At 34.4% G+C, this 24,064-nt stretch overlaps 1 protein-coding gene across 6 annotated transcripts in view; it reads left to right on the top strand.

Annotated features, from left to right (window-relative positions):
* Nucleotides 1–24,064, top strand: part of LOC105144031 (dual 3',5'-cyclic-AMP and -GMP phosphodiesterase 11) — a 234,137-nt gene that overhangs the window by 182,783 nt on the left and 27,290 nt on the right. For all 6 annotated transcript variants that reach the window (XR_845839.2, XM_087406851.1, XM_087406850.1 and 3 more), the window contains 2 exons: nt 22,885–23,257; nt 23,327–23,737. Coding sequence is in view for 5 of the 6 variants with exons in the window: in XM_087406851.1 (XP_087262977.1) it covers nt 22,885–23,257; nt 23,327–23,737 (784 nt within the window). In the remaining variant the exon portion in view is untranslated. The remainder of the gene's footprint in view (nt 1–22,884; nt 23,258–23,326; nt 23,738–24,064) is intronic.

Below are 24,064 nucleotides of genomic sequence, written 5' to 3'. Positions count from 1 at the left end.
TAAAACGTGCAAACCACTTCCTACACGTTTGCTCAGCCAGAGCATGTTCACTATACACATCCACTAAAATACGATGAGCTTCAGCTGCACTTTTGTTCATATTAAAGTAATGAAGCAAAACTCCCCGCAAAAACACTTTATCTGGCACAAATTTTGACATATTCAATGAATTATACAGTATTGTTATTTATGATTTCAAGAAAGGTTATGTACGGCAAATGACGTCCTATGATAGATGTTTACAATGTATACAGAACTATAGGTAACAACGAAATAGTGTACTGCTTGTGCCATCTCTTGTAAAACGCTACGAATTAATTCCAACACCTAATACATATCCTTCAAAGCGTTCAAAATTTTTACCATTATTTCGTCGATGATAATAAGGATAAGCATCTTCGAATATTTTCCATCTACTAAACATCAATTGCCACAAGGTCCATGAGAATCATATGTCTCAATTATGTTATATAAATATATAATTATGTTATATAAAATACGATTTTCACATGGATTAGGAATTTCTACAGAAATATATTTGTTAACAATCTGTGGAGTTGTTATTTTAAAATTGTTTTTTAGAGTAACTAATTTACCCATCATTTGATAAGATTGAGCAAATATATTAAATGTCTGCATTATATATTCAAGATTTCGTAATGATTTCTAAATCTAAATAGGAAATTTTTAACGATTTTCATTTAAACGATAGTTTATAGCTTCATTATTATCCAAAATAGAAAATTGATCATAAGTTGAATTTTCGTTTGGAGCAGCATATAATACGTATTTATTTGATAATAAATTTTGCCTTTTGAAACAATACGGACCTGATCTTCTATTTTGAAAGTTAACTAAATTTGCATTAAATGATGCGAATGAAAATGAATGACTATTGTAACTACAGATATGTTGAAAAAATCTTTAGATTTTGTATATTTATCATCAAATAAATTATGAAGAAATTGAGGATATTGAGGTAATAATTCCAAAAATACTGTACCATGATTACAACAATCGTGAAATAAATTTCCTTTATTAGATATTTTTTCAACATACTTTGCATTACAATTTTATTTGCAATTTACTTCGCATGAACACAGTCACATCCACAGAACCAATATTCAACTATTTCATTAATTAATGTAGTATTATCAATATTTATACGAGGCTGTTGTATTTGCCGTCGATAATGATATTGATATTCTGCACATTGTTGATTTAATGTTATATTATTGTCAGAATTTTCTCGAACTATATCATTATTTAATTTTGTTATATGTTTATTACATATTGTTCCTGCGATACTATTATTTGGTTAATCGTTTTTTTTTTTTAATAATGTTACTAGTTTTTGTATTTTGACGACGACATCGTTGATTTTCTGCATTTCTTTCCAAACGTTATTGTTGGAAATTTCTTTTTTTAATTCGAAAACTACACCGAGTATCTCAAAATGGTATAAGAATTTTTTGTTCCCTTTGTCCACCATTCTCCACCCTCAATGTGGCTCTGACCCATCTTAAGAGATACATACATGTATATATATATATTATACATATATATAAGCACACAATATAGTTATATATAATAATTGTTAAAACACAACGTCAATTTTTATATTATATTTGAAATATTAAATACGTATATACAATGTATATACATATAATAATAGTAATAGTAATTAATCTACTAATATTATTGTTTCATTATCATTATCACTATCATCATAATTATCATTAGCGCGCGCATGCATCAATATTATTATCATCATTATCATGATTATTGATGCACAATTTAAAAAAAATATTATATTTAATTAAAATAATAATTAAATTAAATTAATCAAATTAAATAAATGTAACGCGTAAAAAATAACGTTTTAAATTTTAATTATTATAATTGAAAAAAATAGTTACCGTATATCTGAAATAAAAAAAAATAAATTTTAAGAACTATTATTATTTATATATATTATTTGTACATATAACTAAAAAAATTTTAATAATTTTAATAACTTTAATAACTTTAATAACTTTATAAACAAAATGTAATTTAAGAAGTGAGATATAACCAGGTTGTTTAAATAATATTTTTTCTTATCTACGATATATTATAAAAAAATATACCTTAGAAACTTATTTGATATTTATAAAAAATTAATAATACGTGTATAAATTAACATTAAATTACAATTACTAATGTTCATTTATGTATAAATTCAAATGAACAATATAAAAAAATATAGTTTTCTAAGTATTATATTATTTTCGATTTTATATAGATTTCATAAACAGTTATAAAATATTAGATGTTATAAATTTGTTTAGGCTACATAATATGTATATGAACCAATACCAACGTACTACCCGGATTAAATACGCATTTCAAAAATTCTATATATATATTAGGTGTTGGAATTAATTCGTAGCGTTTTTTAATGAAAGAATGTTATTTATTTCACATGAGCATTAAAAAATACATTAATGAAAGTACTTCCCATCACTTGTAAAACGCTACGAATTAATTCCAACACCTAATATATATATATATATATATATATATATATATATATGTATATGTGTATATACATTTAATAATGTACAACGAGTATATTATGAAAAATATGTCTATGAAATAGAAGATTAAATAGCATCTATATAAAAAAATCATACTTTTAATGTATCATTAAATATATCATTTAATATATCATTAAAAGAAAATAATACTAATATTTAAACATTAAAATAATTATTGATTTATCTTATGCTTTATGTGTAATAAAGAATTTAAAAAATGAAATATTTAATCAATCCATCAATATTTATTACAGGAACGATAACAGAAATAATGATGACTCATAAATTTATGTGTACAACAAAGAGAAAAATTATTCTTCAGATAATAATAAAATTTTGAATTGTTCATTTTTTATAAACATCATATAGTATAAATTATTAGATTACAAAAATTATGATTTATTATGTTATATAATAAAAAAATTGAATCATGCGTTTATATTTTATTAGTTACAATACGTAAATAAAAAATTTTATTTGTTATTTTAAATCAGGGATTAAAATTGATATAAAAATTATAGTTATCATACTGATATTATTCAGTGCTACGTAATAATTACAATAACCGATTGATAAAAATATATGCATTATATAAAATATATGTATTATAAATAGGGTATGGATGTTCAAGCACAATCTTGGAATGTGTGAAACTGCTGCGTGCGAGTCGAATGTACGTTGAAATAAGATAGTAACATTTCTCAAGGAGATTCGAAGCTCTCCGATTGCATTTATTCGAATATAGCTATTTCGATTGACGCACTTATTCAATGTAAACAGGGCGCGGAGATTTTTTTTATACTTTTTTTTTATTTAATCGAGTTTGCGTGAGAACGCTAATTTTAATAATTTTCTTTAAAATGTCTAAATTTTTAGAGAAAATATTATCCTTAATTGAAATTGCATCCTTGTCGTGCACCAATGTTAAACAAGGATGAGATGATCGCTGCGTAGATGGAAAGCTCCCATATGTCTATGATGCGAACTAATCAAACTAATTGTAAGACAGATATATTCGGATAGATCGATGCAGTCGGCAAACTTCGAGTCTCTTCAACAAATGTTGTCAACTCATTTTAGCACTCCGATTGACTCGCATGCAGTAATTTTTCGCGTCCACATCGAAATCGTGTCCAAACATTCGCACTCTAATTATAAATATATGCATTATTTTATTATGAATTTCTAAAAAGTCTATATAAAGAAAATATAATATTATTATAAATTAGATTTATATTAGTGTAACGTTTAAATAATATTAATAATTATTGATTTATCTTGTGTATAGTGCATACACGACAAAACTTTGCAAATCATAGAATATTTAATTAATTCTTTCAAATTTACCACAGGAACCAATTGGAAATTATGATGACACGTACGATCTTTTCACACACATAATTTAAAGGAAAATTATATTATTTGACATAAAGTATGTGGTACAGAAATAAAACAGAAAATGACTGTGTGTGAAATTATTAATTCTTTGAAAATAACAATTTTATGTTAAGATTAAATTTAAAAGTAAAAATTTCATCTCTCACCTATTTAGATTTCCTCTCTCACCTAAATTTAGATTTGAAGTACGATGTAAAGATCGTAAATTTTTTGATAAATTTAAAGTGAAAACAAAACTTCAAATATCTAGCATTCTTAATACTGATAAAATGCCATATTTCTTACTTGTTGAGAACATGTCAGATATGAAAATGATACCAGATACCATCTCAGATGAAGATCTTGCAAAAGCAATGTTTCTTCCGAGAAAAAGGAAATTTTGAACGGTGACATAGAAATAGTAAATTCTTTTATTGTGTCGTATTTTCTCTGTCCCTCTGGGAGAGGCTCCTTCTTTATTTAGCATCTCTCCTCTCCCATTGATATCTCGTTCCTTCTTTCCCTAGTCTCCACTCAGGTCTTTTGCCTCTATCTCGTTTCTTCCTGCTCTCATCTCTCATAATTCGCTTGATATCTATATCTTTCTTACTTCCAACTTCCTGTATTGCAATTCATTTCTTTTATTTTTGTCATTACTAAAAAATGTATAGTTCACAAGATATTTTATATGAGAATGTACAGAAATAAAACGCAAAATAACTAACTCTTCTAATACCTAACTCTTCTCTCGTCTTTCGGTTCTATCCTGTGTTTTCCTTCACTCATCTCTCAATTCTATCGCGCCTCATCATTCGTCTGACATTTCTTTTTCACTTCTATATGTCTCCGTCTCGCCACTGTCGTCTCTTTTTTATCATTATACTGTGATAAAAGATAAATAGGCATTTTCTTATTTTTACTGTTATATTATTAATCGCCACTATTATTATTTTATTACAATAGTAATAAGGCTCAATAAATTTAAAAAACATAAAGATAAAGGGCTATGAGCCTAAGATTAATCGTTATAAAATAAATATTTTTTAAACAGTTAATAAATAAACATGTCATCTAGTTAAAATATAAACTTTAATTTGCCTGTAACAAATAAAACAAAACAAACGTTCGATTCCTGTTGGATCATTATCAATGTAAACAAAAGCGTTGGAGATATTACATAGCTAAGACATATAAAAATTAAAATTTGATATCGATCGCAGTATTAATAATCAATCTCGCTCAATGTAAAATAAATGTTACAGAAATATTGTAATCGATAACCATTCCTCTGGATTGTGTATGTAGATTATAGACAAACGTATAATATGTTTCTGTTAAAAAGTACAAATATAATATAAAATTGTAATCGGAATAAGTAATAAAATCTAATAAGAGAAATACAAACTAAGAAGCAAAGAATACAAAAAAGTAAAAAAAGTAATGTAATATTATGAGAAATGTACATTAAAGTCATTAAAACGAATCGTAATTTTGTGATGAACAGTCATAAATTATGTATCTTTAATTGAGTAACAGCTAAATCAAATGAGAATAAATACCTTCTAATTGTGTGTCAATATAATATAAATCGTCTATTCTTAGGCAATGCGATGAGATTGAAAATATAGTCATTATTCTAAAATGCTTAGAGAGAGACAATATAAAATCCGCATATCAAGACAAGAAGGTTGAAATGATAAACTAGAAAGGAAAGGGACCATAAGAGGGAGAAAATAAAGTAGAGGGAAGAGAAAGTGGAGAGCGGGGATGTAAAAAGAGGAAGAATGCTGTTAAGACGGAGAAAGAGATTGAATAATCTGTAAGTTTCAGGTAACGATTCAGTATCATTCTTTTTATTAAGACCTTGTTTCTGTCTTTATTATTTTATTATATTCGGTAAACCTGCACTAACTTCTCACACACGCGCCATTCACCGACCCATCTTCCATCACGTCTTCTTCTTCTTCTTCTTTATTTATGGCTCTTGCCTCCTATTGGATGTGGAGGTTAATACGGCCAGAGCAAAAAGCGGACATGTGAATTGGACGTGAAGTGGAGCATAGATACTGATAAGAGTGGAAATTGGCGTGAACGAAGGAGACAAATGTAATACCTTCAGAAACTCGGGTCATAGCGATGACTCCGAGAGAACGCAGCTGTTTGGAAAAGCGGCGCAAGGCTGCTGAGGATGGAAGAGGGAGGGAGAGTATCTCTGCGCTTGCGTGTTAGCTGCGCGGCAGCACGCGCCATAAACGAAAGTTAAAATTGCAGGCTGGATACTTTGCTGAAGCTGTATAAGAGGCGGCAGAGTTTAGGCGAAGAATTCTGCAGGCCTTGAACAACGAGATCATTCAAATTAAAATTAATAATGTTCGACAAAGCAGAGCGTAAATATTTGGCGTGGCCAGGCAAACCGGGCATCGAAATAAGACATGGTCCGCATCCTGGACAGGGTGTTCACAATCGCATGATGGGTCTTCAATAAAGTTTTTCCTAAAGAGACTGTGCTTTAGGTTATAATGATTAAGACGCGTAACCGTGACAATACTCTTCCTACGGAGTAGCGGGAGTCGGTAGCATGGTTTTTTTGTTTTTTTTTATAGATATGCTGAAAGTAGATGGGCTTCCTTGGTATTCGAGAATTCAGTAAGTACGCGCTCGATTTTATCGTTAAACTTTTCCTTCAGCGAGGAAAAGTAGTCAGAATAGGGGACTCTAAAATGGCACCATGAGCTTCTCGAGGTAGCTAGTCTCGCGTAAGCATCTGCCTTCTCGTTACCCGCGACGCCCGTATGAGAAGGGACCCAAACGAACTTGATATCTATATTGAGCTCGACCACCTCGACGAGAATAGATTTGATATGAGGAATTATGTAGTTGTTATTATTATTGAAGCTACAAAGAGCGTTGAGAACACTCTGGGAGTCATTGATAATGTATGCGGATTTTAAGCTGAGACCAATGGCAGAAAGAATAGCGTTATAGATTGCCCAGGCCTTCACAGAGAAGACCGATGTGTCAACAGGGAGCTGATTGTGTAAGAGGAGGGCTTGAAGTTGCGATGAGTATATTGCCGATTCAACATAATGGTTATTGTCAATTTTAGAGCCATCGGTATAGAATACAGTAGAACCCTCAGTAATCAGAGAGAGCTGTTCGTCAAACACGCGAGCAGCGTTCGGGTCAGGAGGTTTCTTTTTGAAAGCCAATAGAGAGGAAGGAGAGGTCTGAACAAGGGTAGGTGTGAGATAAGTGGAGGAGAAAGTGTGCCTGTATGCGAGAAGAGTATAGGATTGGTCGATACGCAAGAATTAGCCACTTTCTTGAAAAGAAGGGGAGCAGGGAAGTGGGTTGACAGATAGGAAGAGAGACTGGCATTATTAGATTGGCATCTGCCAGTCTAAATAAGGATACTGCTGTTGGGTGATCGGTAACCGAAAGAATTTTGGTAAAATATTTGACGGCAAGAAATTGAAAGCGGAAGTGGAGAGGAGGTTCTTTGGTTTCTGCAAAGAGAGCGTTAATTGGGGTGGAAATACGACAACCCAGATAGGTGTGAACCGCGTGATTCTGATAATTTCCAGTTTTCGGAATGTACGAGATCGCGATAAACCAAATACAAGACTACCATATTCAATGGAGACTCTGAGCATGGTACAATATACCGTAAGGAGAAGTTGAAGGTGAGCGCCTCATCATGTGCTCCTGATTGCGGACAGAACTTGAAGAATTTTTTTTGTTTTGACTCTCGAGGTGGAGAGGGAAGGGGGATCCGTGAGGCCGGAGCCCAGAATAATACCAAGAAAGCGATGGGTTGGGATGGGAGAGAGCGTGTGTACCCCCGACACAATTTGCCACTCGGAGGAGGGAAGAGTGCGGCGTTTAGAGAAAACCATTATTTGCGTTTTAGATAGTGAGACGTTAAGTCCGCGGCCTTGTAAGTGTTCGGTAATACGATTCAGCGAGTTCTCGACCGATTGGAGAGTAGAGCGTGTATCCGAAGATGTGGAATAGATCATAAGATCGTCAGCAAATTGGAGAATCTTGGTCTGATGATGAATCTGGTCTTCCAACTTGCGAAAGTAAAAATTAAAAAGAGTGGGGCTAAGAACCGACTTTGCGAGAGATTTTTGATGTCGTGAGAGACCCGTGGATGACAAATTGAACATATCTACATGAAATGAGGTTTTCGATAAATTTAATAATTTTAGAAGGGAGTTGAAGTACCAGTAGATCATCCATTAGGATGTGAGACAAAACGTTGTCAAATGCAGATTTGATATCAATGAAAACTGCAATTGTAGACGAACTCGAAGAAAGGCGAAGCCTTCGTATATTGTGGCTGTTAATATAATGAGATTATCCTGGCACGACCGAAATTTTCTAAAACCGAATTGAGAGTTGGAAAGAATAGGATGGAGAGAAAATTCTATTACTCAATAAAGACGGTTAAGGATTAATTTCTCAAGAGTTTTAAGAAAGCAAGAGGTGAGAGAGATGGGGCGCACATCCCTCCATCAGGTTTATTGATAAGGTGGATAAGTAAGTGTGACCATTGAGAAGGGAAGAGAGAATAGTGGAAGAGGTTATTAAAAATATACAAAAGACATTCAAGAAGCAGATGAAAGTGTCTTCAAGATTTTGTAATCTATGCGATCCAGTCCAGGGTTAGAGGAGGATCTAATTGAGGCGAGAACAGCTCGAAGTTCATTAAGTTCGAAAGGAGAATCCAACCATGAATATGGACTTAGTCATCGACGAGTCAGCCGGGAGATTGCAAGGAGGGGGCGAGCAAGAAGGACAGATTTTGTCAATGACTTCAAGGATGGTGACCGAATCGTAGAATCTATTATCATTGTTTTTAGTACTACTTGAAAATTTACAGTTACGAAATCGTTTGAGTATATAGACATCCGCAGTCGGTTTCTTGCCATCAAATGCGATTTACAGAACTCGCGCCAGGCATCACGTTTAGCTCTTTTAAGGATCTTACGACATTCGCGGACCTCACTCTTATATTCGTAGTTTTTTAAGGTCGGGACGGAACAATATTCCTTGCAAAATTCCGAGCGACGACGAATTGCTTGAATTGCACTCAGGAGTCCACCAAGGCAGGAGGGGGGGGGGGTCCGCTTAGAGGGAACGTTGCGAGTATTGTTGTTGTTGTTAGTGTCTGAGGAATGAGAGTGAAGGGGATGAAGAGTGATGTGAGAAGATATCAAGAACATTAGAATAAAATTGGTTGTATTGAGAAATTGGATCGTTGACAGGGAGACTCATAACGGATTCAACAATATGAGGAGAGCTTTAGATATCTCAATACACGCTTGATTCTATTGATAAACCTAAGTTTATTAGAGAAAAAAGAAGCATGTTTAACATGACAGTCAATTTGGACAAGAACCGGGCAATGATCGCTGCCATGTGTGTCGAGTACTGTACATTCACACAGTGACGCCAAGGAGGACGAGGCGATCGCCAAGTCAATGAGAGAGGAATTTCTGGTAGGATGAAAATAAAAAGTAGGTAAACTAGGATTAAGAATAACGCAGTTATGTCGATCGACCGCCTCGCTGATGATGCGACCCGCTTTGTTCGGTCGAGAGACACCCCAGAAAGGATGATGTGCATTAAAGTCATCAATCAAGAGAGTCAAATCTTGAGTCGTTGTAAGAGCGATAAAATTGTCGAGACTTGCTTGAGAAGTTGATGAATTAGAGTGACGGTACATGCCTACAACATTAAGAGTGCTTGAGTTATTGTGAAGCTGTAAGCCAATAATTTCAACAGAGACATCAAATTTATTTGAGAGATCAAGCATAGAGTATATAATAGGATTTTTAATCAGAATGGCTATGCCTCGAGTTGCGGAGAAGTGCTATACGGCACGTACACAATCGAAACTCATGGTCAGGAGAGAGATACGTTTCACAGAGAACTATGATATCATAAGCTTCCACTAATTTTTCAATATCTCCTTTATTACTTAGGACACCTCTACAATTTCAATGAACGACGCGTAATCCTCTAGAGAGTTATTAATTGGGATTGTGTTGGTCATTGTGGTTAGAATTGATTGGAAGATCCTGAAGCGCTTCATGGAGGGTGTATGTCCGCTTGAATTTGTGTGTCTTTTAATGATGAATTCAATGGGGGAATTATGTCAGAAAGGTGGTTAATGAGAGAGGCTAGTGCATTGAGAAAAGTTGGTTTCATCCGATTGCGAGTCAAATAAGCGTCATTAAAAGTCAATTAAGCGAGGTTGAAAGAGAAATAGAGAGAAATAGAAAGAGAAATAAAGAGGGGGTAATGAATTGTGGTGGGAGTACGTAAGGTATAAGGATTTATAGGAATAGGGGGGGAGGCTAGGGAGTAGGGTGGGTAATAGGAGGAAGTGAAGGAGGTCTGGGGGAGAAGATCAGAAGTTGTAAGAGGGTCATAGGGACTCTCATCAGCCGAGATGGGAACAGGTTTTTTATTGGGGGCGAAGAGGAATAAGTTGTGCAAATTTCGGATTTCGTTCCAAGAGTGGGGGAGGGCTGTAACCCGGTCAGTGGCGGTTCGCTAGAGATAAATTGCTACCCGTTTTGGGATGGATATTGAAGAGAATGGTCGCAGGAGTCCGGTTGGAAGACCGTATGGCTGCTGCATAGGAGTTAGGGGGCAGAGAAGGAGAATATGTGGGTTCGCCATGCAGTAATCGGCTGAGCAGCATATAAGGATTGTTATCAAAAAAGGACGGATACATATGGATTCCCGCTCTGGGGTCGAGTGTTTGAGCCGGAAGGCGGGAGCGATAAGAGAGGGAAGGAAAAGCACTGGAAGATGATGAGTTTAAGGCAGGATATGAAGAATCCGAGGGTCCGGCGTAGACCAGTTTAAAACGGGCGTCTGCGTAAGAAATATTCTCGATTGCGACTATAGCGTAGATCTGTTTTTGCTTAATATAAAGGGGGCAGAACGGAGAAGAGGGAAAGTGTTCCTGATGGCAGTTACAACAGGTCGGAGGTAGATTAGCACGGGGGCAATCCTTAAAGGATTCATGCCGTGTGTTTCCGCAACGAGGGTAGCGGGGAGTGCTCTTACAATCCGCACTAATGTGCCCGTCTAAGGCAAGTAAAACAAAGTCGGACTCGCGAAATATAGAGGAGGACTGGGAAACGGACATGCAAAAATAATGAGTGAGGTAAAGTTTGATCTGCGAATTTAACTAGGATAGTGCGAGAAAGTACATTCCTAGTTTCGTCCTCCTCTTTGATTTTTTGATTGAGTCGTTTAGCAGAAATAATTTTATATGGCGATTCAAAGTTATTCAGAATCTCTTCGTCGGAAATGTCCGCGGGGACGTTTTTAATTAGGTCCGTTCTGACCCGGAATGTAGGAATAAATGCTGTAAGATTATTTTCTTTCAAGAGGATGGGTGCAATCGTATTAGCTAATTTTGCTTTTTTAAAAGACGCCGCAATGGTACGTCGTCTATGGCTCTTGACTTCTAAGATCTCATGGTTGAAAGCTTTATGTAAAATGCGATTAACATTTAATGCATTGATTCTTTCGTCCGAGATCTCCAAAGCGCGGCAGAAATGAACAACATAAGCGGATGAGTCGATATGTTGATATTTGACAGGGAAGCTGCTCGAAGTGCCGTTAGAGAGAGGGGAGAGGGCCTGCATTTTGTTAGCGGAAGCATTGGGAGCTTCGTTATCAACACGTCTCTTAAGAGATTTTTTGGAACCGCTAGGATCCGAGACATTGATCTTGTCGGGTGGGATGTCGATTTCCATAGTTTCCATATGAGGAGAAGGATGAAGACGTGACGGATCGGAAGAGGATTTATCGGCTAACACAGCGAAACGATTAGTAGATGTAATAGCCGAAGAATGCAGAGACGCTTTGTCGACGAGCGCCCCGAGGCGTTTGTCTTCCATGCAAAAAGATTCCAGAGAATGCGATCGGAAAAAGCTACGTCTTTGTGAGCATTCGAGGCGATCGAGCCGTTATTTAAACATTTACATTTGTTCGTAACGAGCGGGGACGCGAGTAAGGAGAAGACTTGTTCTTCTTACCTTTATTCTTTCGGGAAACCATACCTAAATCCAGTACGGGAACAACGTTACTGACAGTAACAGTATACTCGATTTGGTCCACAGATTCTTCACCATTAGAAATAGTGTCCACTATATTAGGGTCCGTTAGAACGCGATCAAAAAACGCTATTAGATCAGAGAGCGGCACTGAAGAAGGATTCTCTGTGCTCCCAGGATCGGCTGACGGAGGTTTTCGTCCGTACAAACCCCGATGCACAGAAACAAAAACCACCAAAATATGCAGGGAAAAGAATGAAGTGACGGAAAAAAGCGTAATTATCTATAAAATCACAAAAGAATATGCGAAGCACTATATGATGCACACAATCTCGCAAGGATAGGGAACGTCCGTCCAATACGAGAGCTCACACGAGAATGCTTCCGTCATGTCAATTATGCGTCATGAAACGTGTCACGCGTCACCGGTGCGATACGCGATACAGCCAATGACATGCGGAATATAGCGGCAACAATGAGATCACGATTAGAGGCCAATTTTAGTAAGATTACAGCTATTTTACTTAAGGAGAAGGAGATAAGAGATAATAAAAACTGTAGTACATACATAAATATTACTTACTTTTGATTAAGATTCAGTAAAAACTTTACCGAGAAATTATAGTCTTTTACAATGTTATAAGTACTGCATTCACTAATGCCACATAAGTACGAATTCGCACCAGCTCTAAGTTTCGTAGTCGCTGCTTAACAGATCATGACAAGAGTGATCATTGGAACGCTTGCGCTGTACACAATAGGATTGAACAAGTTTATTTCGTAGTGGAGAAAGAGCGACACATTTACTCGCCGAGAAATGATAGCAGTTTGAAATTTTTACTGGTACGAATTCGCATCAGTGTGAAATTTCAGGATTAACACTAATTGATTACTGGGGGGTCATTGTAACCCCATTAAAAGTTTGAATTAAATTTTCACCAACTTAAGGGGATCCTAAAGCCTCCTGTTTTACCATGTAAGCACATATAATTTTTTGTATAAGAAATACTTTTTTTTCTTTTACCGATTCGAAAATCTTTTTCCAGGTATTCGCATTAATACGTCTGGAAAGTGGAGTCTATGCCGATATCGATCGAAAATTTCAAAATTGATATATTTTTTACCATTGCTTAGTGTAACATGACGTCTCAGCTGTCAAGTCGTGACAACATTTATTTGATACGAAAGCTTTACAACTTGTACGTACGAAATAATGGTTCCCAAACACAGTTTACACGAACAAACATCGAGTTTTTAGAATTAAACTTAGACGCTTTATCGTGACAAATTTGTTATACAAAAATTGATACGTAAGTGACTGCGTGTATCATAGAGATGAGATATTGCTGCAGTAGTATAAAAAGACATGTCAATGTACGGCACGCGGCGCGACTTCTAGTGATTTCGTCGGAGTTCGAGCTTTGCTTTAGGATCCCTTTAAGGCCTAAATACAATAGGCACAGGCAATAGGCACAAGCAACAGGGAATAACGAGCCGTCCAATCAGAGCTCTGGGATATAACGAACTTACACATTAGAACTCTGATTGGACGGTTCGTTATTCTCTGTTGCCTGTGCCTATTGTGTTTAAGCCTTTAAAATTCGAAATAACGCCTGACGCTCCATCTACCATCATATCTCAGTAGGTTGAATCTCTAACTACATTATCATACGATTGGCGTAATACGCGTTGGTATTTTTGACAATCGAGCGAAACGGATGTATCACATTGTTGAATCAATGATCGCCGTCACGGCGACCCCAATCAATCTTCAAAATAAATACCTTTTTTGAAACACCCGCTATTGTAATAATTTGTTTATCGAAGTGCATTATCTGAAGACTTTATCTCTAAACTTTTACGCAAAAATATTAAAAAATAAAAAATAAAAATCATTTTTTTTTAATGAAAAAATCATTTTTCATATAAACTTCCATTCATGAATTTTTTTGGACTATGGAGTAAAAAATATATATTTTCTTAACACAATGTCATGGCTTTCGAGCTATAATTAAATTAACTTTAAAGTAATATAATTAACAAATGTTTCGGCTTACAAAGCTTTCTTCAGTGCTACAACGCAGAGATACAATCTTAAATTAACGAATAAAGAATAATGGATACAATGAAAATTTAAAAACCATCAATGGTGAAGTGTTATACTATAAAAAAATATAAAAAAATATAAAAATATAAAAAAAAAATCGAACGTCAATAAATATTCCATCAGATGAAAATAAGCTAGGAACATTTGAATACTTCAGTCAACAGTAGATTAATTATGTTCATTGATAAAATAGATTTACCAAATTCCTCGGTTGAGATCGAGAATCCAGTTTATCACAGACTTGTATCAAACTATTTGAGAATTCTTTAATTACAAGTATTTTATGATATTTTAATGTGAAGTATAGGTCAAACAAAAGCAAGTCAAACAAAAGTAATAAAATCGAATGTAAAAACAAGTCTGTTCAAAACTAGGACCATTTATGTTCTCGTATATCGTCAAGTATGTTGAAATAAGAGTTATCCAATATAACTCAGTATCTTTCGTTAAATTTAAATCGTTTTTTTTGTTCTTTAATATGTATCATTTCAGAAATATTTCTTTTACGATAATTTTTTTCAAAATCAAGAATATTAATTTTCTCCCAATCAAAGTCGTGATTAGTTTCTGTGATATGTTTCGAAATTACTGAATACTTAGACTGGTCTAATTTTATTGCAATGTTCTTTAATTCTTGTCTGCAATTGTCTCTTCGTTTGGTCAACATACGATGCACCGCAGTTATTACAATTTATACGAGAGCAAATCAATAAATTTTTAGAAAAACATAGTAAAACACATTTTTTTTGATCGATTCATTTTTATTTCTCAATATAGTCTCCTTTTGCTTGATACATTTGATCCAACGATTTTCCAACTTTTTCAAGCCGTCCGAATAATATGATTTGTTCAATCCTTCAAAATAAGTCTCTGTTTCGGCGATGAGCTGCTCTCTGATGGTGAATCTCTTTCCTTCGAACCATTTCTTCAGGTTTGGAAACAGGAAGATCGCAGAGGACTAAATCTGGCGAATATGCTGCAATTCGTAGCAGAATTCATTGAATTTGGTCATCGGTGCTGGGCACGTGTGAACCCGTGCATTGTCTTGATGGAAGATCAAGATCTTTCTTTTTCGCTAAATGAGGATGTTTTTTTCTTTAAAATATTGTTGAAACGGTCCAATAAGGCTGCGTAGTAATCGTCATTGATCGTTTGTTTCGATGGAAAGTAATCGATATGAATTATACCGCGTGCATCCCAAAAAACTGTGGCCATCACCTTTCCGGCCAACTTCACGGTCTTCGCCTTCTTCGGAGCTGGTTCACTCGATGAAATCCATTGTTTTGACTGTTCCTTCGTCTCGGGTGTGAAGTAATGGATTCATGTTTCGTCCACAATAATGAATCGACGCAGAAATTCGTCTGGACTACGTTGAAACATCTCCAAACATTGTTTCGAAATCGTCACACGGTCGCACTTATAATCCACAGTAAGCAAACGCGGCATCCATCTTGCCAATAGCTTTTTCATACTCAATCGTGCAAAATTGAAATTACTGTGCCATGTGATATGTCTGTGGCCTCAGCAAGTTTGCGCACCTTCACTCCTCGATCAGTCCAAACAATATCGTGGACTTTATCGATAATTTCTGGCATAGCATGACACTGCGAGTGCCCTCTGACAGATTTTCTAAGAACTTATTGACCTGCCCTCGTATATGACATTATTATTTTTATCACGTTGATTTTTGTCCTTATGAACTTTAATAAATTTATTAAACTTATTTAATCTATAACCAATCATGTTTTTGGATTTATTAATAGACTTAATAATTTTATTAGAAATAGATCTTACATATGGGAGAACTATTATCTCTCTCAAAACTCTATCAGTGTCAACGTTATCTGAGATAGTGTTATTAACCATCGTAGATTTTTTACAAGTCAGACTTTTTATCCTTTTGTTGATATAATAAAAAATCATTCCTACAGGATAACCGTTATCCTTCAAATTCTCTATTCTATATTATTATTATTATTGCGAGTACAAATTAGTTCGGTCCGTTTTTTTGTATTCAAAAATTCATTTATTTCAAAATAAAATAAATGAACAGGTTAATTAAAGTATTGTCCATCGCTGGCTACTACTTTTTCCCATCTGTCAGGCAATTTTCGAATTCCATCTCGAAAAAATGACTCGTCTTTGGAAGCGATCCAATTTTGGAGAAGTGAACCGGTGACTTGCCAAATCGTGCTGCATCCTTCGGAACAACCAATAATCAGAAGGAGCAATGTCCGGAGAATACGGCGGGTGCGATAAAACATCCCATTTGAGCGTTTCCAAATATTTTTTTACGACTTTTGCGACATGAGGCCGAGCGTTGTCATGAAGAAAAATAACTTTATCATGTCTTTACTCGTATTCCGGCCGTTTTGCTCGCAATGCACGAATCAATTGTAGCGAGTACAATACCGCCCGTAATGGAATCGCCAGGTTTCAGCAGCTTATAGTAAACAACACCTTTTTGGTCCCACCAGATACTGAGCATGATCTTCGAACCATGAATGTTCGGCTTTGGTGTTGATGTTGAGGTCGATGGCAACGATTGACCGGGCTTAGCGTAGTATTTTTTCTTCTTGGGGTAAAATATCCACTTCTCATCTCCAGTTACAATCCGATGCAAAAAACCTTTTCTTTGTTGTCCTTGAATCAGCTGTTCGCAAGTGAAAAATCGCCTTTCAACATCTCTCGATTTCAGTTCATAAGGCACCCAATTTCCTTGTTTTTGAATCATTCCCATGGCTCTCAATCGTGCAGAAACGGCTTGTTGAATTACTCCCAATGATTCTGCAAGCTCCTCTTGCGTTTGACTCTGATCTTCTTCGAGTAATGTCTCTAATTCTTTGTCTTCGAATTTTTTTGGCTGTCCAGAGCGAGGCTTGTCTTCAATGCTGAAATTTCCATCCTTGAAACGTCGAAACCATTCCCTACATGATTTATCAGTTGGAGCAGTGTCATCATAAACTTCGACAAGCATTCGATGGGCTTCAGCTGCACTTTTCTTCCAATTAAAAGAGAAAATTAGAACCTCTCGCAAATGCTGCTTGGTTAACACAAAATTCGACATTTCAACACCGTAATCAAGGTTTTTGTATGAAACTCAAAGCGATATAAACTGAATATTATTAGCAGATGTCCTCTCTGAAAATGCCAAAATCAGCTGTCAGTATGAACCATTCACAATAGCCGGAGCCATCTTTTGGAAAACGGAGCGGAACTAATTTGTACTCTCAATAGATTATCTTAAATCTATTTGTTCTACAGAATATCATAAAATACTCGTAATTAATCAAATCGTTTGATACAAGTCTGTGACAAACTGGATTCTTAACCGAGGAATTTGGCAAATCTATTTTGTCGAACATAATTGATCTACTGTTGACTAAAGTATCCAAACGTTCTAGCTTTTCTGGCGGGATACTTATTGACGTTCGAATTTTTATATATATTTTTTTATTTTATATTCTTTTATATTTTTTTATAGTATGACACTTCACCATTGATGGTTTTTATTTTCATTGTATCCGTTATTCTTTATTCGTTAATTTAAGATTGTATCTTTGCGTTGTAGCACTGAAGAAGGCTTTGTAAGCCGAAACGTAATTGTATTAATTTAAGGATAATTTAATTATTGCCCGAAATTAGCGTGACATTGTATTAATTTTTTGATTATTTTAAAATTATTAATTCAGCAAAAAACCAATGCGAATACATATTTTAAAGTTCAAAGAATGTTCCTAATTTTTTTTGATCTTATACTTATGAAAATAAAGCTGTGACAGTTATTTTAACGTACTGAGATCATGTTGAGATTGTCCCGTGTGATCATTACGTAATTTTCACGAAGTGTGATCATCGAGGGTTAACACACAACAAGAATTTAATGCCTATTACGGTCGAAGCTGGATCTTAGATGCTTTTAAATAATTTTTATGTGAATTTATATGTACTAAATGTATAGTTATTTGAACTGCGCGCCGAAATGATTTTTCGAAATTATAAACGCAATCAAACTACTATAGTGTTACGTCTAAACTCTCGGAAATTTAAATTTAGAATTTGATTGGAGAGAGAAAGAATGAAAATGATGAGACTAATAAAGACGTTTAGACTTTTGTCTCGCAGGTATTTGTCTCACAGAAGCAAGTACCCTCCGAGTCGAATGTACGTTTTATTGCTTAATATGAGCCAACGTCTCGCAGAGACGCTACACTTGTTTCCAACAAGCAGTGCATCGTCGGTTCAAATTTCGAGTCAAGGAATCCAATCCTTATAACTCGAGACTGGACCACGTGCGATCTCTGAAAAGCAAAGGAGTAACGATTATGAGATTTTTAAATTACTCTTAGATTTTTAAGCGAGAGAGAGAGAGAGAGAGAGAGAGAGAGAGAGAGAGAGAGAGAGAGAGATTTAAATTACTAAAGATTGACGTTTATTGTATTACCAGAGATCTGGCTTAAGATTTGGCAACATTTTATTCTCCACCCGTCATGTATTTTCTCTCCTTCGTTCCAATACTTCTTTATATCTGCGACGTCTCCTTTAGTTAAACTCTGAGCATCATTCTTCTTTTAACCCTCTTGTCACCAGATATCAAGATTATTTATCTTTCCTCATATATCGGTCCATTAAATTCTGTGCCACTTTCTCCTACACCTCTGTCAAATATTTTAATTCTCTTTCTAATTCAATAAAATCCTCTCTCTCTCTCTATCCTCCTTTCATTCCGCTGCCTCGCGTTTCATTGCGTCACTCACAGTATTTAAACGAGAGTAATTGGTGTGTTTGCGCGTGTGTGTATGATTTCAGCTATTAGTTTACTTCTTATTGCATTGTCTTATTCTGATTTTGTTACTGGTAGGCTTTGTAACAGCAATTCTGCTGACGCCTAACCATTTGCAAGCTACTATTGTCTATTGTATTTATGTTTATGTTAACTATAGTTTATTATATCATACTTTATATCTATTACTTTGTTAATATATAGTCTTTTTCATATAGCTTTGCAATAAACTAAATTAAATTAAATTAAATTAAATTAACAGTCTATCGAACGCATTACAAACCACAAATTAATACAATTGTAAATTGAAAAAATTACAAATTAATTTTAAGTTATTATAATCTAATTTACATATTAACCTCCTCCCTCTAGCCAATCACTATTGGGTCCAACGTACCCTATGCAATTTTTCACATTGCTGTAATTTTTTTATAATATAATTTGAAAACCCGGATTGAGGCTGAAAAAAATTTCAACTGTCCATAGATATGATAAGCCTGCAAGGGTTTTTTTTGCGTTATTCTCAAGGTGAGAATGTATAAAAGTTTAAAGAGTACTGGAGACCCACACATGATTGGCTTGTAAATTTTCGGCGTTCTGGGTTTATTTTTTATACCACCCCTTTATTTTGTTATTAAATATACGTTTATTGAATTTCAGATATTATAAAAGTAAGTACACGAAAATGTAAAATTAAAAAAATTTATTTCAATATAATAAATAGTAGAAATTTTATAATCTCTGTCAGTCTTCGGAGATTGCTCGGCTGGGGCGGATGTATTGCTTTAGAGCGAGTGTTGCATCATCCTCTAAATCAAATCCTATTATAATAAACTTAATTATATATACTATAATAATATTTATACATGTACAATTCTTTATCTACCATTTTATATGTTCAAATAATATTAAAATTTTAAAATTTTATTTAATTGTAAATTTATAATATGTAGAGTTTTCATAAATGATTTTCGATAGTTCAAATAATTTTACTTTGTCGAATGATTCATATCGTACTATTTTTTTTTATTAGTCCAAAGGATCAACTAAAAAAATTCTACGACAAAAATACTTGTGGCACGCAATTATTGTCTAATTTCTCAATTTTACAAAAATTACTCTAATAATTTTATTTGCATTATCGCGCTCGTAGTATTTATTACATACTTATAGGAAGTTTTATGAGAAACGCGATCGTGCTTTTTAGCAAAGAGTTATGAATGTTTAAAACAAAAACGTAAATAAAATATACTTTAAAAGCTTATTATTGTATTATCTTAATTATAAAATTGTTTTTAACTTATAGATGTTCAATTCCATTTTGCTCTAGCTTCTTGAAACAGGAATGAGTTTGGATGCATCGTAATAGTGCTCAACGCAACTGTTTAGTGTAATTTATCATTCAAATATTAAATATCTTTTAAGTTCGTAAATATCAAGTCACATGTTTCCACGATGAGCTTCTTCTTTTACAAATTATATCAACAAATAGAAAATTCGATTACACTCACTTGACACCAAAAGGAATTTATATATATATATATATATATATACATATATATATATATATATATATGTGTGTGTGTATATTATTTGTATCTGCCTTCATGAAAATTGTAAGTGCATAATCTTTTACTCTTTATTTCATAATAATTATGTACAATTCTATTTAATTTGTTAATTTGTTTTATATATAACTGAAAGTAATTTATTTATATTCTGTTGTGCTTTGATTCAATTTACCAATATTATTAAGAACGTACGTACATCTTATATAATTTGACAAGATACATCAATAATACTACTGGAATTTTCTTCTTTTACTTACACTGCTCTTTCTCGTTGTTAATCAATGAATTGGTTTGGATTTATGACTCATCATTACTTCATCTATTATTTGAAAAATTTGACTAAATATAATATGCGTTACACTATCTATTGTAACTCGAAGGTGAAATGATCCTCATAATATGTTAATTTAATTTTGATATGTGGGATAATTATGTATTTCTGCGGATAAGAACTAAATATAGTCGAAACATACCGCCGTTAAAACTTATCGCCGAAAATTATAATTATCGAAAATAAAAATTTTTACTCTGTTACACCTAATTATAGCTTGTTGAATTTGTTGACCCGAGTTTAATATTTATTAATCTGTTGTAAGTTATACGGGCGAATAGAACTTTCAATTTATGTTGTAATAGTGTTAAATTAAGCTTCGCGGTGCATATAAAGAAAAAAGAGGACTTATTATTTCGGTTTATCTCCTGACTGTTTTAATGATCTTGAGGTGATCGTCAGTCCGATTTCAGTGGGACTCAAAGAGATTCTGGATCTCACTTGTGCACAGACTCTAAGTCAAATGTATTGAAGCGCAACAGGAGCTTCAGAGATTTTCGATTTAAGATCTGTATATATTTATATAATATGAAACCGTGCGTGTATGTATGACTGACTAATTGAACTATTGACAAAATAATGAGCAACAAACTGACAAATATGACTGAGAAAATAAGAGGCAAAATAAGAGCAAAATAAAAGACAAAATAAGAGACAAAATAAGAGAGCTTGTCTTGCGGTGTCACTTGCGGTTTATATATGAGTCCTTTGGAAGGTGATTCTTTGATAAGATATGTTAAGTTGAAAAATCGAGGATTCGGGTTGATAGGATTGTTCCGCTCTTGGTAGAAAATTTGTTTCCTGAGTTATTACTGGGGAGCTAATTCTAAAATTGTTCCGTCCGCACTACAAGTTTTAATCTCTTGAAAACTTATTCATGATACGTCACCTTCTCTAAGGGTTTTGGATTTATAATCACTTATTGGCGGATTTAGTTTAATCTTCAACATTTTTTAAGAGAGGGGATCTTACTCATTGTTCCTTCCGAACGATTTGGTTATGATTTACTCGAATTTTCATATTTCCTTTTTTCAATCGCCGGTTTCTCTTTTATTACTTATACATGTGTTCTCTCGTCTAAATAGTATTTGCTTAAATTTTATGATCGACAATTTAGAAAAGAAACAAAAAATGAAAAGCTATGCTTTGTCATCCTGCATTTATTTTACCAACTTTCTATTGTTGAGAAAACGCTCTTCAACTTGCGTTTGGAAATATGAGTTTTTATCTATATGGGATCCCTGATCCGCATTTAGATTTTGTAATTGGTAAAACCGATCGTGTTTAATCAGGATTTTCTTTACATGGTTTGTAATCTTTGTCATAAATTTTATTATCATGGATCAGGTGATTCTGGGTATGTTTTGTTTATTTTTCCAATATCTGGGAAGGTTTCTAATGACACGTTTCTTATATTGTCATGTTCACCGATCAATAACCATTAATGCTCTTTTTGTTCGCGCTTTGTCCTAACGATTATTTTGTCGAATGTTTGCGAAACGAAGAAAATCGTGGAGTCCACTGGACAATAGCAATATTACAAATTAAATTGATAAGCAATTTAATAAGTTGATGCTCAATCTGACATCCTATTAGAAAGATGTTAATGTACTGAAAAACTATAAATTCATGAAAAATATTACCTCGTCTAGGAGTCGAAAAATTAATAGCTTATGAGTTATAATTAAATTAACTTTTTGAACCAATATATACCAGAATAAGGTAGAAAATGTTTTGTGAATTATTGGTTTTTTTATATCATTTTTTTATATCATATAGTTTAATACTTTTATATTCAGAATGATTAGAGGTATCACTGTGTAAAAAAATCGATTCCATTTAAAACAGTAAAAGTGATTTTGAGGTCTCAAAAAATATGACATTGAGAAAAATTTTTTGCTTATCGTAATACATGCCCCTCCGAATCGGACAACTTTCTGCTTTGATTTTCTCATATTAAAAACAACGGAGATATTTTAGATGATCGAGTTAGAAGAAACGCTTCGTATAATACATATATATTATTACTGTTTTCGATTTTCCGGTTAATAGGAAAGTGACACGGCAGACCGTCGACATATGGCTGGTATCACATGCAACGCCAACCTCATCATCGAGTAGTTGCGTAGAGCTTTCGAGTCCAATCCATGCCGCAGCCGGCAACTCAACCTCTGGACGAGGTGCTGGTGGCTCGGGCGCTACGACACCGGTACGCAAAATCTCGGCACACGAGTTCGAGCGTGGAGGCCTTCTAAAGCCGATCGTCAACACAATCGATGGTACGCCAACCTTTTTGAGCGTATCGATGAGTGACGCGAGTCAGCCGGGTGGGCCACAGGTCGGATCCGGTAATTCCAATCGCCCACAAAGACGGTCACGTCACGAGCTTAGGCACCTCGACGAGAAAGACCTTATTTTCGAGCTGGTAGGTTCTTCGATGGAATATACCGTTAGCCTCTATGTTGAAGAATCTAACTTCTGTAAGGTCTCTTAGGTCAAAGACATCTGCAATGAGTTGGATGTGAGATCATTGTGTCACAAGATCCTGCAGAATGTGAGCACACTTCTTCACGCCGATCGCGGCTCGCTGTTCCTTGTCCAGGGAGAGAGAAGCGGTACCGCCGTTGCCACCGCTGCTGCTGCTGCCGTTATCACCACTAATGCGCCACCCTCTCCGAATCACGAGGTCGCCGCGAATAATTCCAACAACGAAAATAATCTACAACGTAACGATCAATCCTATTTGAGGAGCAGATGTCTGGTGTCAAAATTATTCGATGTCTGTTCAAGATCGACATTAATGGAGATGGAAAAGAAAGATGAAATTAAAATTCCCTGGGGTACCGGAATCGTCGGATACGTCGCTGAAAGTGGGGAACCCGTCAACATACCAGATGCTTACAAGGCAAGACATGGAAACTATTTTTTCATCAAACGATCTATACTTATTTGTTTTGATTTGTACCTTTTATATCTAATAAACGATGCATTTCGCATCTTTTCCATCGATTACTAATTATTAGAAGTTCTTGATGAATCATGATTTGTTTATATCTGAAATGTGATCACTTTTGATGTACAGATGTGCACAAGTTTGTTTTATCTGTTGCACGAGTAGAGATCTTATCTCTATCTCAATTACCATTAATTTCGAGAGTAATTCGAAGTGCACGAGCTAAAAATAATTAATGCTCGTTTCGAATACAATTTACGAGATTATTCAGAAAGTAAA

Source organism: Acromyrmex echinatior, chromosome 6 (genome assembly GCF_024713525.1).
Source record: "Acromyrmex echinatior isolate Ae372 chromosome 6, ASM2471352v2, whole genome shotgun sequence".
Classification (NCBI taxonomy): Eukaryota; Metazoa; Arthropoda; class Insecta; order Hymenoptera; family Formicidae; genus Acromyrmex; species Acromyrmex echinatior.
Note: the sequence above shows the minus strand (reverse complement) of the source record. Positions and strands in the feature narration are given on the sequence as shown.